At 47.1% G+C, this 17,473-nt stretch overlaps 1 protein-coding gene across 1 annotated transcript in view; it reads left to right on the top strand.

Annotated features, from left to right (window-relative positions):
* The window catches only part of LOC105492430 (cytochrome P450 family 27 subfamily C member 1), a 31,522-nt gene extending 14,392 nt beyond the window's left edge, over window positions 1–17,130 (top strand). Inside the window, exons 4-8 of the mRNA XM_071072496.1 lie at window positions 735–898; window positions 5,129–5,295; window positions 6,757–6,835; window positions 7,327–7,530; window positions 13,812–17,130. Coding sequence (XP_070928597.1) covers window positions 735–898; window positions 5,129–5,295; window positions 6,757–6,835; window positions 7,327–7,530; window positions 13,812–13,928 — 731 coding nt within the window. The 3' untranslated portion in view covers window positions 13,929–17,130. The remainder of the gene's footprint in view (window positions 1–734; window positions 899–5,128; window positions 5,296–6,756; window positions 6,836–7,326; window positions 7,531–13,811) is intronic.
* Window positions 17,131–17,473: the final 343 nt, after the last annotated feature.

The following is a 17,473-nucleotide window of genomic DNA, read 5'->3' on the forward strand; positions in this document are numbered from 1 at the left end:
TGGGCACAGTGGCTCATGCCTGTAATCCCAGCAGTTTGGGAGGCTGAGGCAGGAGGATCACCTGAGGTTAGTAATTCAAGACCAGCCTGGACAACATGGCGAAACCGCATCTCTACTAAAAATACAAAAATTAACTGGGCGTGGTGGTGTGTGCCTGTAATCCCAGCTACTCAGGAGGCTGAGGCAGGAGAATTGCTTGAACCTGGGAGGCAGAGGTTGCAGAGAGCCAAGATCATGCCACTGCACTCCAGCCTGGGCCACAGAGCAAGACTCTGTCTTAAGGAAAAAACAACAACAACATTTATTTGAATATATAAGCCCTGAAGTCTGTGCTGCACGGTAACATCCCAGATAATAATGCATGGCCTTTTCCCCTCCATTCATTTTCTCTTCTGAAAATGTGGTAGATAAAAATAAAAGAGTTTGCGTTTTTGTTACTTATATTATATAAATAATATATTTGGCTATTGGATTAGTAAAGCAAACATTTGCAAATATCTTACAGCTTATTTTTAAAAAGAAAGATATGTTTAGCTTGTCTTTTAACTTTCATTCATTTACATAAGCAAGTGTATGAGTGAAACTCCCAGGTTGACATTAGATAAGTTGGGTTTCCTTACCCTCTGTCATCTGCCCCTGGTTTAGTTAAGCTACTGGGAGGACAGAGGGCATTGAGACTGAAAAGATGATTGTCAACCCAAACTCCTTTCAAAAGAAATACTGTTTTCAAACAGGCCAAATTCATGTTGACAACAAGTTGAGGGACATACAGTACCACACGGACCGAGGCCGGAGGGCGAGCGGGGGACTCCTCACATACCTCTTCCTTAGCCAGGCGCTGACGCTACAGGAGATCTATGCCAACGTGACTGAGATGCTGCTGGCCGGCGTTGACACGGTGAGTCTGGGGTCCTGGTTCTCAGCAAGCAACACACGATAACCCCTTCCTCACCATCTCGCAGACGTAGTCTACTCTTTTTGCGGGGGAGGATGGAGTTTTACTGTATCGCCCAGGCTGGAGTGCAATGGCACGGTCTCGGCTCACTGCAAACTCGGTCTCTCAGGTTCAAGTGATTCTCCTGCCTCAGCCTCCAGAGTAACTCGGATTACAGGTGCCTGCCACCATCCCCAGTTAATTTTTTGTATTTTTAGTAGCAATGGGGATTTCACCATGTTGGCCAGGCTGTCTCGAACGCCTGGCCTCAGGTGACCCACCTGCCTCGGCCTCCCAAAGTGCTGGGATTACAGGCATGAGCCACTGTGACTGGCTGTTGTCTACTTTTAAGGCAGATTTGTTTAGCACACTGTTCATGTTTGTACTAGGCCTGCTGTACTGCTGAGGGGCTCCAGGAGGAGAAAACTCTGCGTGAGTAGTCACGCATCACTTAATGATGCAGATTTGTTCTGAGAAATGCGTTGTTGGGTGGTCCTGTCATTGCGTGAACATCTTAGAGTGTATTTACACAAACCTAGATGGTAGCCTACCAGACACCTAGGCTGCATGGTCGAGCCTATTTCTCCTAGGCTACACAACTGCACAGCATGTTACTGCACTGAATACTGTGGGCAGCTGGAACACAGTGGTAAGTATGTGTGTATCCAAACATACTCAAACACTGGCAAGCTACAGTACAAATGTGGGATTATAATCTTATGGGACCACTGTTGTATATTGGGTCCATCATTGACCAAAACATCCCTATACGATGCATGATTATATATTAAATGTAAGGTGCATAATGATTTCTGTGAAAAGCGTAACCAAAATGCCATATCACACACACAAAATTATAATAAATGTTTACAGTTTACAAGTCATTCCTAACATTTTCTCATTGTTTCATAATTTCACAAATGAAGAGGGTACGGACATTAAAAACCTTATTAGTTATCATTTGAAATATTCCAGGCCGTGGAATTTATTTCATAAAGCCAAGAATTCATTTCATTCACCCCTCAATTTGTTATATAAAGCCAACATAACTTCAAAACCAAAACCTGCTAAAGAGAGTATGAAGAAAGTAAACTTAAGCAGTTTGGTTGATATGAGAGAGAGAGAGAGAGAGTGTGTGTGTGTGTGTGTGTGTGTGTATCAACAAATTCCCTGTGAATGCAGCCCAGTAGTGTGGCAGATCAATGATACACTGGAACCAGGGAGGGTCCATATCAGAATGAGAACAGAGCACTGCCCATTAACCTGGGGGCATCCCACAGGCTATCCCATGGGAAAGGAAGAGGCAGACCAGCGGGTATACCGTGTCCTGTGAGTAAGACGCAGCGGCACCGCCCCCTCCCAGCTGTGTGCATGTGCACATCTGTCCGTGACTGCGTGAACACAGAGCAGGGCGTGGAGGGAACACACTAGGTAGTTAACATGGGTTTCTTGGCTGGATGGGAGTGGCATGGTCCAGGGGGGATAAGGAGCCAAGTTCCTTTCAAAAACACATGTATATGATACAATTAATAGGATATGTGTGAAAATGATCCCCATGTAGGTACAGGTGCAGAGCAGTTGTAAAATTTGGTAAAAGGAAGTGGCAAAACGGGGAGGAGCTAGGCTGATGCTTTCAGTAGGTGGAAGATAATGAAATTTCTGGCCGGAAACTGGGGAAGCTGCGGGCTAGGGTGCTTCTGGTGGCCGGGTGGAAAGTGAGAATTTAGATTGTGTGACGCTTCGCTGTTTCCAAAGCATTCCATGCACACCCTGCCTGTCTCACAGCTTCCTCTAAGGTAGGAGTCGTTGACTTCATTAACAGGTGGCAAAACTAAACAACCAAGCTCATCATCTGAAAGCTTTTCCTTTGCGCAGGTGCTTCCCGGCCTTGAATAAGGCACTCCCTGCACAGACCTCCATCTTTTTTTTTTTTTTTTTTTTTTTTTTTTTTTTTTTTTTTTGAGACGGAGTCTCGCTCTGTCGCCCAGGCTGGAGTGCGGTGGCCGGATCTCGGCTCACTGCAAGCTCCGCCTCCCGGGTTTACGCCATTCTCCTGGCTCAGCCTCCCGAGTAGCTGGGACTACAGGCGCTCGCCACCTCGCCCGGCTAGTTTTTTGTACTTTTGTACTTTTTAGTAGAGACGGGGTTTCACCGTGTTAGCCGGATGGTCTCGATCTCCTGACCTCGTGATCCGCCCGTCTCGGCCTCCCAAAGTGCTGGGATTACAGGCTTGAGCCACCGCGCCCGGCCAGACCTCCATCTTAAAGGGACGAAGAAGCCTTAAAGCTTTCTTCTTCTTCTTATGATGTCACTTAAGCATGTAAAAGCAAAAAACGAAACAAAACAAAAACACACACACAGCATAAACTCCTTATTCTTTTGGATCTTGTGCAACAATAAAACAAAAAGTATATGAATTCAATGCAAACTAAATGATACAATCAATGAAGATTCTAATTAACTATGTGAATGTGATGGTGTGGATTTGCTCAAATTGAGACACCGCTTGAAAGGTGAAGAAATGAATGAATGGCCTGGTCGCTGAGCTTGTGCCTCCTGCCCCCTGGTGGTAACTAAGAACATCACAATGAGGTGGCGTTCAGAAGGAAGCTGTTCCGTTTAGCATCCTGCAATAGAAGCCAGGGGACAAATTCTTACAACTTCATACTGATTTTTAAAAATTAGTATGATTTTATTGCAGCATAATTTATGCACAGTCAACTCCGTTTAAACTGCCTAATGCAATACAGATTGTTGACAGATGGAATCATTTATGAAACCACTGCCACATTTTTTTAAACATCGATGAAAATGGAGTCATATGGTATGCTGTCTTTTGCATCTGGCTTCCTGAACTCAGAAGAATGACTCAGATTCATCCATGTAGTGGCATATAACAGTAACTCATTCTTTTTTATTACCGAGTAGTATTCCATTGTATGGATATACCACATTTTTTCCGTAAAAATGTGATTTTAATAGAAATTTTCTATTCTCTTGATAGGAAGCATCTAACTAATCTTTTATAATTTATAAGAGCTTGCACATTCTATTATATATACAAGTGGCCTGCCCTCCAAAACACGTGATATCTTCTACAAGAAAATGATATCAATATTGCCTGCTTAAATTAGGTTTTTTGTTTTTTTTTTTTTTGGTGAAAGAGAAAGGCCTTTATACTGTGGCATTTCCTTGTTTACAAGAGAGTGAAATGTAGCCCCATAGATGATACTATTGATTTTAGTGAAAATCTTGGGACCTACGAGAATAAAACAATGATTTTCAATAAGTAGAAAGGTTTGAGGAGAGGTATAAAAAATGACATGGCTGGCCAGGTGCCATGGCTCACGCCTGTAGTCCCAGCACTTTGAGAGGCTGAGGTGGGCAGATCACAAGGTCAGGAGTCTGAGACCAGCCTGACCAACACGTTGAAATCGCATCTCTACTAAAAAATACAAAATTAGCTGGGTGGGCGTGGTGGCGGGCGCCTGTAGTCCCAGCTACTCAGGAGGCTGAGGCAAGAGAATGGTGGGAACCCAGGAGGCGGAGCTTGCAGTGAGCCCAGATCGCACCACTGCACTCCAACCTGAGCAACAGAGCGAGACTCTGAAAAAAAAAAAAAAAAGACACACTGCTTTGTATAGACAAGCTATTGACTTGCTCTGTGTGGACCTTCCTTGATGAAGGCAGGACACGATGGCTAACTAGTGATCCCCTGTGCACTCCAATATCTAGATTAGGGCAGCCAGAGTGGGCTGGGCCCAGCTTCCTGGGCCTGGGGATGCTGGGGGGCAGCCTGAGGCCCTTTCTGGCACACAGCGAGTAAGCCCTGCAAAGAAGGTCACACGAAGTCCCAGCAGATCCTCCAGGCTCCACAGTGTCCCTGACATACTGCTCTTCAGTGATTAAAAAAGCTCCAGGATCATGTTTCCTGTGGTTTTTCATGACAGGAGCATACGAATCATAGAGTCCATGTCACTTGCCAAATATGTTCGGTTATTATTATTTTTTTTTTTTGCCATGAATTAAGGAAACAGTCTTTCATTTCAGTAAGACATTAAGTGCTATATGGAATTGGATGAGTTTGACTTTGCAGCTGTGTGTATTCCCAGGGGACTTCATACCTGCCACCGCGTCTGTTTCAGTCCTGGTGTTACTCACTGCCTGCCTGTGTCTGCCGCTTTCTCTCCTTAGACGTCCTTCACCTTGTCCTGGACAGTGTACCTCCTGGCAAGGCACCCAGAGGTGCAGCAGACGGTGTACCGGGAGATCGTCAAGAATTTAGGGGAAAGGCATGTTCCAACTGCAGCTGATGTCCCCAAGGTCCCGCTGGTCAGAGCTCTCCTTAAGGAAACCCTGAGGTAAAAGGCTCGCCAGAATCTATCAACAAACTGTGTCCCTTATGTCCCTGGTTCTCTATCATAACAAGTTCTCCAGCTGCCTTCCATGACTGACTTGTTTAGGATGAGGATGTTCGTGACTGTTATTTTTCCTCTGCTCTTGTCAGAATAGCAGAAAGACCATTCTGTTTTATGGGTCGACATAATCCTTGTTCTCTGTAAATATCTTTGGGCTGGGCACAGTGGCTCACACCTGTAATCCCAGCACTTTGGGAGGCCAAGGCAGATCACCTGAGGTCAGGAGTTCAAGAGCAGTCTGGCCAACATGGTGAAACCGCGTCTCTACTAAAAATACAAAAATTAGCCAGGTGTGGGGGTGGGTGCCTGTAGTCTCAGCTACTTGGGAGGCTGGGGCAAGAGAATCACTTGAAGCCAGGTGATAGAGCCGAGATTGCACCACTGCACTCTAGCCTGGGCAACAGAGCGAGACTGTTTTTTAAAAAAAAAGATTTTTGGAGCAGTCATTGAATATTGTCACTGCTTTAGCCAATTGGCTTATCGGGGGTTTCCCAACATATGCCTGGGTCAACGGCCTTTGACTTTGTTCCTCTGAAGATAACACTAAACAAGATCGATATGTCAGGAAAACAGTTTGGGCGTTCTGCTGATTTCCAGACCTGGGTACAAACCTCATGGTTCTTATGCGAATGTCCTCATCTGGGTTGAGAAGCCACCCACTGAGGCTCATTTGCTCCCAGACAGGGCTTTCCTGACAAAGGGGAAAGCTGGAGGGATGTGGGCTGTCCTGGGTTGAGGGGATGGTTTGGGTAGGAGGTGGGATTAGGGACAGATGACATCCCTTCCCCAAAACACAGCATCCTCTGTGAGGAAGTGCTGTGACAAAGAGCAAAGCTTGTTTTCTGCAGTATGTACTAAAGAATTCTTTCAAAGCTGACTTGATAATGACCCTCAACCTATAGAGCATGCTGTTCAATCTCAAAATTAAAAAAAACAAAACAAAACAGGAGCTGGCTGTGGGGTTTTTGGTATTTATTAATTAAAGTTTTATTCAGTGTTTTCTGAGATAACCTGATGGCTGAAATGCCGTTTCTCCAAATGCATTTCATGGGGCCTTAAGTCCTATGAACTATTCCTTGATAAAGTGGTCCCATGGTCACATAAAATATTAGAAACCTGGAATTTTCCCTTCTGGGAACACAATGGCATGTGAAAGACTTGGCTTTGTGTTTTGCAAACGTTTTGCTTTGGGAATCTTTTCCACATTCCTCAGAATACTTGCTGGCAAAGCAAGACAGCAAAGAAGCCGCGAAGGTCCTTGCAAAATGTTTCAGTTGAAAAAGTATCATGTGTTACTTTTTAAGAATTTTTAATGGAAATGGGAATATATCTGAGGTTCTGAATGTTCAATAAAATATTGTGAAAGTCACCACATCGTTCCTGTCCCCGCTGGCTCTTCTGCAGGCTGTTTCCAGTGCTGCCAGGGAACGGCCGGGTCACCCAGGAAGACCTGGTTATTGGCGGGTATCTGATTCCGAAAGGCGTGAGTTTGGGGACATAGGGGTTGGCCAGGCCTTGCGGGTTGGGGCTGAATTGGAATCTGCTTCTACCTTCAGAGAGTCTTTGTCCCTAAGCAGAGATCAATAGGTTTCCTTTTCTTTTGCATGTATTTTAAGATGAAGATGGGGTGTTGGGAGAAAGGAGGGGAATTATGTGATCTCAAAGTTCTGGAAACTTACTGCTTACCAGCAAGGCCGCCCATGCTCCTTGGCCTGCTCCCCGGGCCGTGTGGAAGTAGCCAGTCACTGCGGAGAGTCTGCAGGGCTTGATGTTCTTGTCAGTGGTTGCAGTGACATTTGGTGTGCACTGTGGAGAGGGAAGGGAGGGAGCTGCTGCCATCCTGGGTGTGAGTGGACCCAGGCGGCCCCCGGGAGGGAGCATCCCGGGAGACTGTCCTGCTAGGGCTCTGGGCCCTGCCCTGCTCTCGTGTGATTCTGCTCCTTATCCTTTCTGTGTCATCCCTGATTTCCTCAGACCCAGCTGGCCCTTTGCCACTATGCCACATCGTACCAGGATGAGAACTTCCCTCGGGCCAAGGAGTTCCGGCCTGAGCGCTGGCTGCGGAAAGGAGACTTAGACAGAGTTGACAATTTTGGATCCATCCCCTTTGGTCATGGGGTTCGCAGCTGCATAGGGCGGAGGATCGCAGAACTGGAGATTCACCTCGTCGTGATCCAGGTAGGGCGTGGAGGCCAAACGTTGGCCTTTGGGTTCGGCCTCTTTCTACCGGGCTCAACTGGATAAAGACTTCCAGGTTAAAAAGAAAACACGATTTTGGAAACTTAAGAGCAAGAGCTGTCAGGCATTGTGGCTCACGCCTGTGGTCCCAGCTACTCAGGAGGCTGAGGCGGGAGGCTCACTTGAACCTAGGAGTTCAAGGCTGCAGTGAGCCTTGATCACACCACAGCACTCCAGCGTGGGCGACAGAGTGAGACCCTATCCAAAAACAAGAGCTCTGCATGAAATCCCTTGAAAATGACTCCCCATCTCCCGTGCCCACCCTGCCCCCCAACCATGGCAGCCACTTCAACCCCATGGCCTCCTGCCTTGCTTCACTCCTTCCTTGGAATCGTGTGGGTGGACGACAGGCCACAGCCTGAAGATTTGGATGGGGTGTGTGTCACTGGGGGTGTCGGGGGCCCAGAGCCCAGCTCTCCTGCCATCACACAGCAGGTTGGGAGAGAGGGGAGCGGGGGTCAAATGAGTGGTCTTCAAACGCTAGGGAGCATAAAGCCAGCAGGGAGGGCCTTACAAGGCAGACTCCTAGCCCCGCCTGCAGAGTCGCGGGTTTGGTGGGTTAGGGGTGGGGCATCCACTGCTGCCACCGATGACGGTGGTGTGGTGCATGGCTACAATCTGAGAAACGCTGGAGGTCTATGCGAGGCCCTATGGGGTTTGGGGACCCCACCTCCACCTCTAGTGGCTGGGTCTGCAGTTAGGAGCTGGCGTCTCAGGCACCCTCAGCAGCAGGCCCCCCGGGAAAGGCACAGTGGCCCTCTTGCTGGTCTCCTTTGTTTAACCGAGCCAACCATTTACACGGAGCACTGGTTCTCGAGCTTCTTAGGTTGCGAAACATCAGAAGCCCTGGGTGTCGTTAGAGAACACCTCACACGTGAAGATACGTAATTCTGGGTTTTCACCGTATCTGGGTTCAGGCTGTAGCAGGAACTAAGTAACACCTGAAGGAAATTTTATAAAAGAAAAGCCAATGGCGGAGAAAATTCCACCCGTTAGCCTCTGCTGCAAGTTGGAGAAGACTGTTTCCAGCGACGGGAAACCCTGGCCCGAGGTTTGGGAGCTCCATCGTTGCCTGAGCATTGGGAGAACGTGGGGAGTGCCTGGTGACCTCATCTCCCCATTTTACTGATGAGGAAACCGAGGCTTAGAGAGCAACAGCCACTTGCCAAGTCCCACAGTGGCAGGTGCAGGGTGGGATCCAGGTGTCTCGACTTTTTCCCTACAAGTCATACAGGTGCCTCCTCCCGGCTCACTGGGAGCCCAGAGTTGGGCAGAAGGGACAGTAAGGGACCAGGGAAGCCTGGTTGACTGGAGGAGGGGGAGAGGGATTCTCGATGGTCAGGCTTAGGGTGGGCACCGGAGCTGGAGAAGGTAAGGGTCTACTGCCCAGAGAGGAGGCACAGAACGAGGTGTGGGGAGAACCCCCACTGGCTCAGAGCTGGTTCTGGAGGCACAGGTGGCCCACAAGGCTCTGCTGGGGTGGGGCTGGGGGGACCAAGTGGCCATCCCACCTTGCTGTGGATGTGGCCCCTGCCCCTGTCCCTGGAAGCATGTGAGCGGCAGCTCGGTGTATAGGGGAGCTCAGGGCAAACCGGCTTCACCCTCAGTTCTGCCACTTGCTGGCTCCGGGACCTTGGCAGTTTTCTCAGCCACCTGAACTGAGCCTGTCACAGTTCATTTACAAAAGGGGCCAAACCCCTGCCTGATAGGTGTGTGAGGAGGAAAAACAGTCCACGCACAGAGTCTGTGCCCAAGAAGTGGAAGCTATTCTCATCCTCTGAGCCCCGCACTAAGTCTGCTGTGGGGAGTGTTTTCAGGAAGGTCTCGGCTCCCTAAAATGCTGCTGTGCCTCCTGCAGCCACTGCGCCCTCCAAAAGGGCATCGGTGAGTTGGGAGGGAAGGCTTGTTACCTCCAAGCTCTGGCTGCCTGAAGAACCGGGGTAGACACCTGAGCAAGAGGCCAGCGGTGAAATGGTGTTTGGAGCTCGTGATGGGGTCTTGTTTGCTGCTGTTAACATATGGATATACCTGCTAAAGCTTTTGCTTAAAAAGCCCTTATTTCTACCTGGGCAAGTATAGAAAGGGAGCATCATGGGTTTTTTGTTTGTTTGTTTGTTTGTTTGAGTATTGCTCTGTCATCAGGCTGGAGTGCAGTGGCGCAATCGGCTCACCGCAACCTCCACCTCCTGGGTTCATGCAATTCTCCTGCCTCAGCCTCTGGAGTAGCTGAGATTATAGGTGCCCATCACCATGCCCAGCTAATTTTTGTATTTTTAGTAGAGATGGGGACTCACCATGTTGGCCAGGCTGGTCTCAAACTCCATGATTTTTTTTTTTTTTTTTTGACGGAGTCTCGCCCTGTCGCCCAGGCTGGAGTGCAGTAGCGCAATCTTGGGTCACTGCAACTCTGCCTCCTGGGTTCAAATGATTCTCCTGCCTCAGCCTCTGGAGTAGCTGGGGTTACAGGTGCCTGCCACCATGCCCAGCTAATTTTTGTATTTTTAGTAGAGATGGGGATTCACCATGTTGGCCAGGCTGGTCTCAAACTCCTGACCTCCAGTGATCCACCATCTCAGCCTCCCAAGGTGCTGGGATTACAGGTGTTAGCCACCGTGCCTGGCCCATGATTTTTTTTTTTTTTTTTTTTGACAGAGTCTCGCCCTGTCGCCCAGGCTGGAGTGCAGTAGCACAATCTTGGGTCACTGCAACTCTGCCTCCTGGGTTCAAGCGATTCTCCTGCCTCAGCCTCTGGAGTAGCTGGGATTACAGGCACCTGCCACCATGCCCAGCTAATTTTTTATATCTTTAGTAGAGACGGAGTTTCACCATGTTGGCCAGGCTGGTCTCAAACTCCTGACCTCAAGTGATCCACCGCCTCAGCCTCCCAAAGTGCTGGGATTACAGGTGTGAGCCAGCATGCCTGGTCCATGATTTTTTAATTGTTAAGAAAAAAGCCAGGCACATGGCTCACGCCTGTAATCCCAGCAGTTTGGGAGGCCGAGGTGGGCAGATCATGAGGTCAGGAGTTCGAGACCAGCCTGACCAATATGGTGAAATCCCATCTCTACTAAAAATACAAACATTAGCCGGGCCCGGGGGAGGGTGCCTGTAATCACAGCTACTTGGGAGGCTGAGGCAGGAGAATTGCTTGAACCCAGAAGGCGGAGGTTGCAGTGAGCCGAGATCACGCCACTGCACTCCAGCCTGGGTGACAGAGTAAGACTCTGTCTCAAAAATAAAAAAGAAAAAGAAAAAGGATTAAAAAAGAGAAGGCACAAATAGTGCGAGGAATGAGCAGGGAGGCACAACCGTATGGGCAGGAGATGATTTTTTTTTTAATCAGGAAAATACCTCTAACAGTTTTTTGCCAATGAATTTGAAGACTTAGATAAAGCATACTATTTGCTAGAAAAAATATAAGTCATCCAAATGGACTCAAATGAAAGAGAACAGACCTAAGATATCCAATCAGTGAGAACAGATCAAAGAAATGAGTCAGTGGTAAAAAGATTTACCCCTAAAATGTCCTGAACCTAGACAGGATTATTGACAAGTTTTATCAGAACTTCAGGGAACAGGTAATCATCGTCTTATATAAGTAGAGAATAGAAAAAGGAAGTCTCATTTTGTGAGACTTGCATAACCTTGACATTCAAACCTGGAAAGGATGATATGGAAGATAAAAACTACAGGCCAGCCTGACTGATTAATCATTGAAGATGAAAAATATGCAAAATGAACAGTTGGCAGGCTGAATGTATAAAATAGAAAGGCATCTTCACCCATCAGGTGTATTCAGGAATGCAAGGATGGTCTGCCTAGAGAAAATCTGTCAGTAGAATTCACCACAATAAGGAGAAAAATTACACGAGCGTCCCAAAAGATAATGGATAAAACTCAACCCCAATTAATGAAGAAAGTCTCTTAGCACAGGAGCAACAGTGGGGCCTTTCTTTTCTTTTCTTTTCTTTTTTTAAAAATTTTTCTTTAAGTTCTAGGATACATGTGCAGAACGTGCAGGTTTGTTACATAGGTATGCATGTGCCATGGTGGTTTGCTGCACCCATCAACCTGTCCTCTAGGTTTTAAGCCCCCGATGCATTAGGTATTTGTGCTAATGCTCTCCCTCCTCTTCCCTCCACCCCCTGACAGGCCCCAGTGTGTGATGTTCCCCTCTCTGTGTCCATGTGTTCTCATTGTTCAATTCCCAACAGGGGGGCCTTTCTTAACCAAATAAATGGCGTCCGCCTCAACAGCACAGGGAACATGCCTGAAGGCTACTGGGAAGGAAGGGGACAGCTTTCATGGTGTGATATTCATATGTTCCCTTAAAATGAGGAGAAAGATACTTGATGGAACAGGAGCATGTTTGGAAGATCCACCCCAACTCCCTGGGAACTGGAAACTGGATGTGGTGGGGGCAGGTCAGGGGGAGCAGTGTTTTTTGTCTTTTGTCTCCTGCATAGTTTTAATTTTTTCAACAAACAAACCACTCAGAAAAGAAAAAATACTGTGTGGCACGTTGGCCTTGATGTTAGGAGACCCACATGTGAGTCTTCCCTCTACCACGCGGGAATGAGCAGGCGTTTCTGAGAGGTCAGCGCGAGGGGTCAGAGGTTGGGTGTTTAGGCTGATTCACCCAGATGCCAGCACGTGATGGAGCTGCCTGAAGACATACTGTTCAGCTCATTTCTTTAATAGTGACGAAGGCGTGAGTTATGCCTGTGTCCCCATTGCAAGCCTTGACCCTTGAGCCCTGGTGCCCTGCCTGACTCTTAATTATCTTAAAAGAGATATCTTAAAGAGATTATCTTAAAGAGATGGTCGCTTTAGGGCGATGGATACTTTGGTATTCTTTCAAACTCACCGTGCAGGTACATTCCAGTTTTACCCTGGGAGGCAGGTCTGCTTCTGCTTTTGAACTATAGAAATGAGAAATGGAATCAAAGGTACGAACCAAGATCAACAATCTCATCATTCTTTCCTTTTTCATCACTATTCACTATTACCAGCACAACTGATTGTAAATTAGGCTCTGCGGAGAGCTCTACGTCGTCCCCTTCTAATAGTGTTAGAGGCCGGGCGTGGTGGCTCACACCTATAATCCCAGCCCTTGGGGAGGCGGAGGTGGGAAGATCGTTGGAGGTTAGGAGTTCGGGAGCAGCCTGGGCAACAAAACGAGTCTCTGTTTCTACAAAAAAGTAAAAAAATTAGCCAGATGTGATGCATGCCTGTAGTCCCAGCTACTGAGGAGGCTGAGGTGGGAGGATCACTTGAGCCCAGGAGGTTGAGGCTGCAGAGAGCCGTGATCACACCATGGTACTCCAGCCTGGAGCCCTAGCCCATCCTGGCTGCAGCTTCTTTGCCTGGGAGACAAAACTGGAGAGAGAGGAAGGGCAGGGTGGGGACTGCCTGGGTCTTAAGTAGGAGTAGGAGACTATGGTGTCACCAGCTCATCTGCCCCCTGCCCTGTCCAAATGGGCTGAAAGCAAGGCCCCCTCCCCCCAGGAGCCTGTCTGTGGACAGAAGTCTTTAGAGCAGGTTACCTGTATTCCTAAGCCCAGGGCTGACTTTGAACATCAAGCCCTGGCCAGCCGGTGGGGGAGATAATCGCTTTATGGTGATGGATACTTTGGTGTTCTTTCAAACTCACCATGTAGGTACGTTCCAGTTTTATCCTGGGAGGCAGGGCTGGTTCTGCTTTTGAACTGTAGAAATGAGAAATGGAATCAAAGGTACGAACCAAGAATATTTAAATTCAGGATGTTAGCACGATGAAGTCTTTTGGAGGATTCAGCTCTCTCCGCCTCTGTTTCTGGCCGGGTCTGAAGTGGCTGCAGATTCAGAACCAGCAGGAAACCCGGAATTTCTCTTTGTTCTGCATTTCCCCCTGCTCCTTTGACGCCTTCTTCATCTAGACCTGCAGTGGAAGCAACAGAGTTAGAATTTGAAATGGCAAATGAAACTTAAGTCATCTGAGCATCTGCCTGTATCTCTGTCCCATGGCTGCACAGCTGCTCAGTGGACATGAATTCTGTTTCCAAACAGCGGGCTTCCCGCTCACCCAGAGGTTCTGTAGCCTCCAAAAGCTGGATGTGGGTGCTCCTTGCCTGGGCTCTCTGCAGCCCGGTGCCGCCACAGGAAGAGTAAAAGCATTCAGGGAGCACTGAGAATTTTCTGCTGTTCCAATTCTGACCCCTTCTCTCTCTTTCTCTTCTTAGTTGCTTCAACATTTTGAGATCAAAACATCTTCTCAGACTAAAGCCGTTCACGCAAAAACCCACGGGCTCCTGACGCCAGGGGGGCCCATCCATGTACGATTCGTTAACCGAAAGTAAGCCTGGATTTTAAACCTGGGCTGACGTAGCAGACCAGCTCGCCGACACACAGTGGCTGTCTGTGTGTGGCTGATCACCGTGGAGAAGGAAAGCGAAGTCGCTGGGGGCCGTCTTGTTATAGACTGGCTTCCCAGGTCCTGGGACACTTATAAATCTTTATGCAAAGTAATGAAAAAAGGTTGCTATTTTACTGGTGCAGGCCAGAAGTTGCCCTTTCTCTGGGGGAAACAGCTGTTTAAAAACCAGTGGCACTGAATTTTTATGCTTCATACATTGTGCTAGACTCAATATTTAATGACTGGCAGTATCCTATGCATTTACTTGTATAGGGAAATGGTGGTTTACTTACATATTCAGTTCTTCAATATATGTTCTCTAATACTGGCATCTGGGCTCCAATTGCCATCAACAGTAAGTTGAAGGCAATTTCAACTTACTGTTTCTGATTTGAAGAGGGAACATTAAGAATGCCTCCGTAATACTGTAATTTTGGGAAGAAAGAACCAGAGGCAACATTTTATCCTGAGCACCAGATTTAGATCCTGTTAAAGGGCTCAAACTTAAAAGGGCTGGCTGGGTGCGGTGGCTCATGCCTGTAATCCCAGCACGTTGGGAGGTCAAGGTGGGAGGATTGTGTGAGCCAGAAGTTCGAGACCAGCCTGGGCAACATGGTGAAACCCTGTCTCTACCAAAAATACAAAAATTAGCCAGGCATGGTGGTGCACACCTATGGTCCTAGTTACTCGGGAGACTGAGGCAGGAGGATCGTTTGAGCTCAGGAGGTTGAGTCTGCAGTGAGCTATCTATGATGGCACCACTGCACTTCAGCCCGGGCAGAGAGTGAGACCCTCTCTCAAAAATAAAATAATAAAATAAAATGACTGTATTCTTACTTTTCTCTCCGCGAGTGCTTAATTTTCCAGTCATAATGCCTGATGAAGTTGACTATTAGTTTTTATTTGGAAGAAATAAAAAAGAAAGCTCCTGGTGAAGTCAAGAATAATCAGATTTTCTAACCAAATCGAAATACGGAGTAGAGCAGACGTATAAGAACTGGAAATATGACTACGTAAAATTTTGTTGCGTAAGTTGTGAGAGGTAATACAACAGGCAGCATGGAAAACAATGTAACTTTAGAACATTTTTATTTCAAGGAAAAATAAATACACAAATAGAGACGCTACAGATACGACAATAGTTTTATCTTGACGCTGTTGTTTTAAATATCCACACGAGAACCCTGACCCAGCTGTGTGCCTGTGCCAGGCTCTCGGAAGCCGTGGCTCCAGGAGTGCTGGGTCCTGCTGAGTTCTGTTGCCTTTCCTGCTGCTCAGTGGTTGCTAAGAGGAAACACCGTAATTTCCTGATGCTCTTGCCTTGTCGTCATGCCTGAAACAGCTCATTCCCAATTCCGTAATTCCTTTTACATAATCCTTCTCCAAAAATGACTTTCCTACTAATATAGGCCATGTAGGTTTTCTTTTACCATTTAGTAAGTCATTCCAAAATAACCCTTAAGTAAATAGACATAATATCCATTTCACATACCATTTTTGTTAAAGTATATAATAAAGTTGAAATCTGCATGATAGCAGAATCACTGTAGTATGGGTACTGTAAGTGTACAGGTAAATGTGAAATTAGGTCATATTAACTGGCCAAGTGTTGGATTGATTACTTTGAGGTGGCAGTATATGTATATTAAGTTTTATAAACTAGACGAAATTGCATTCTGTTTGAGACTGAAATTTAAAATATTGAGAATAAGCGATTTGAAGTGACCTCTTATTCCCCGGATATATATACAGTGTGACCCTCTAGTGAAGTGTCTCTGCCTGGGGATCAGCACAGGGTGAATAGCAAAGTGTGGGCTGGGGGTAGCACCTGCGCCCGCTGCTCAGTCTCACTGAACAGGAAGGGAAGCAGCCAGAGCCAGACATGGGGGCCTCCTGGTGTGATGTAGCAGGAAGTGCAGGGTGCCACCCAGGAAGCATCCGTGCCAAGGAAATGGAGATTTAGCTGGACAAGTTTCTAGGTTCACTACTGGTTTATAGGAGACGTGGTATACAAGGAGATGTCAAAACTCCATAGGGGGCTGGGCGTGGTGGCTCACACCTGTAATTCCAGCACTTTGGAGAGGTTGAGGTGGGAGGATTGCTTGAGGCCAGGAGTTTGAGACAAGCTTGGGCAACATAGTGAGATCTTGTCTACTAAAAATCAAAAAACTTAGCTGCGTGTGGTGGTGCATGCCTGTAGTCCTAGCTATTTGGGAGGCTGAGGCTGGAGGATTGCTTAAGTCTGGGAGGTTGAGCCTGCAGTGAGCCGTGACCCGCCACTACACTCCAGCCTGGGTGACAGAGCAAGACTCCATCTCAAACAAACAAATAAGCAAACCCCATGGGGATGCAGTCAGCAAAATCCAGAATAAAGTGAGTTTTATAGGACCAATGTCTCGGGTTTCCAACAAAACGAATATGTGACAGGCAAAAAACAAGAGGAGGGGCCGAGCGAGGTGGCTCATGCCTGTAATCCTAGCACTTTGGGAGGCCAAAGCGGGCGGATAACCTGAGGTCAGGGGTTTGAGACCAGCCTGGCCAACATGGTGAAACCCCATCTTTACTAAAAATACAGAAATTAGCCAGGCATGGTGGCAGGCTCCTGTAATTCCAGCTACTTGGGAGGCTGAGGCAGAAGAATCATTTGAACCTGGGTGGCGGAGGTTGCGATGAGCTTAGATCACGCCACTGCACTCCAGCCTGGGTAACAAGAGCGAAACTCCATATCTAAAACAAAAAACAAAAAAACCAAGGGGAGGGAAGAACTGTTACAGATGAAGCAATATAGGAGACATATTAAGCAAGTACAATGCTGGACTTCGTTTGAATCAGATTCAAATAAACCACTTGTTAAAAAGACATTTACGAGATAATTTTAAAAAATCAAATAAAAACCAAAAATATCGATTCTTCCAATCCATGAAAAAAGAGAGAGCAATTTGGGGAAATGTGAACGCTGACTGTGTGTATTTGATGATATTTGGGAATTACTGTTAATTTTTTTTGGTGTGATAATGGTAGTTACGTTTAAAAAAAGAGATCTTATCTCTTGGAGATATCTCTTAAAGATATAAATGTTTATGGCTGAAATGTTATAGCATCTTGGATTTGCTTTAAAATAACCCAGCTTGCTGCAGGGGGTGGGTAATGTGTGTGGGGGGAGGTGGGGAGGCTGCGGGAGGAAGAAATGACCCAAGGTTAGGCAGATGCTGCTAACTGTGGGAGCAGGGTGGTGAGCGGGGCTCATGACACTGTGCTCTCTACTTTGTGTACGTGTGACCATTTCCATAATAAAAGATGCCTTCAGAAACAAAAGACTGATCAATAATATCATCATGCATTCCTTTTTCATTACTATTCACTATTACCAGCACAACTGATTGTAAATTAGGCTCTGCGGAGAGCTCTACCTTCCCTTTCAATAGTGTTGGAGGCTGGGTGTGGTATGAGCCACTTGGGGAGGTATGAGCCATGTGGGGAGGTATGAGC

Source organism: Macaca nemestrina, chromosome 11, assembly GCF_043159975.1.
Source record: "Macaca nemestrina isolate mMacNem1 chromosome 11, mMacNem.hap1, whole genome shotgun sequence".
Taxonomy (NCBI): Eukaryota; Metazoa; Chordata; class Mammalia; order Primates; family Cercopithecidae; genus Macaca; species Macaca nemestrina.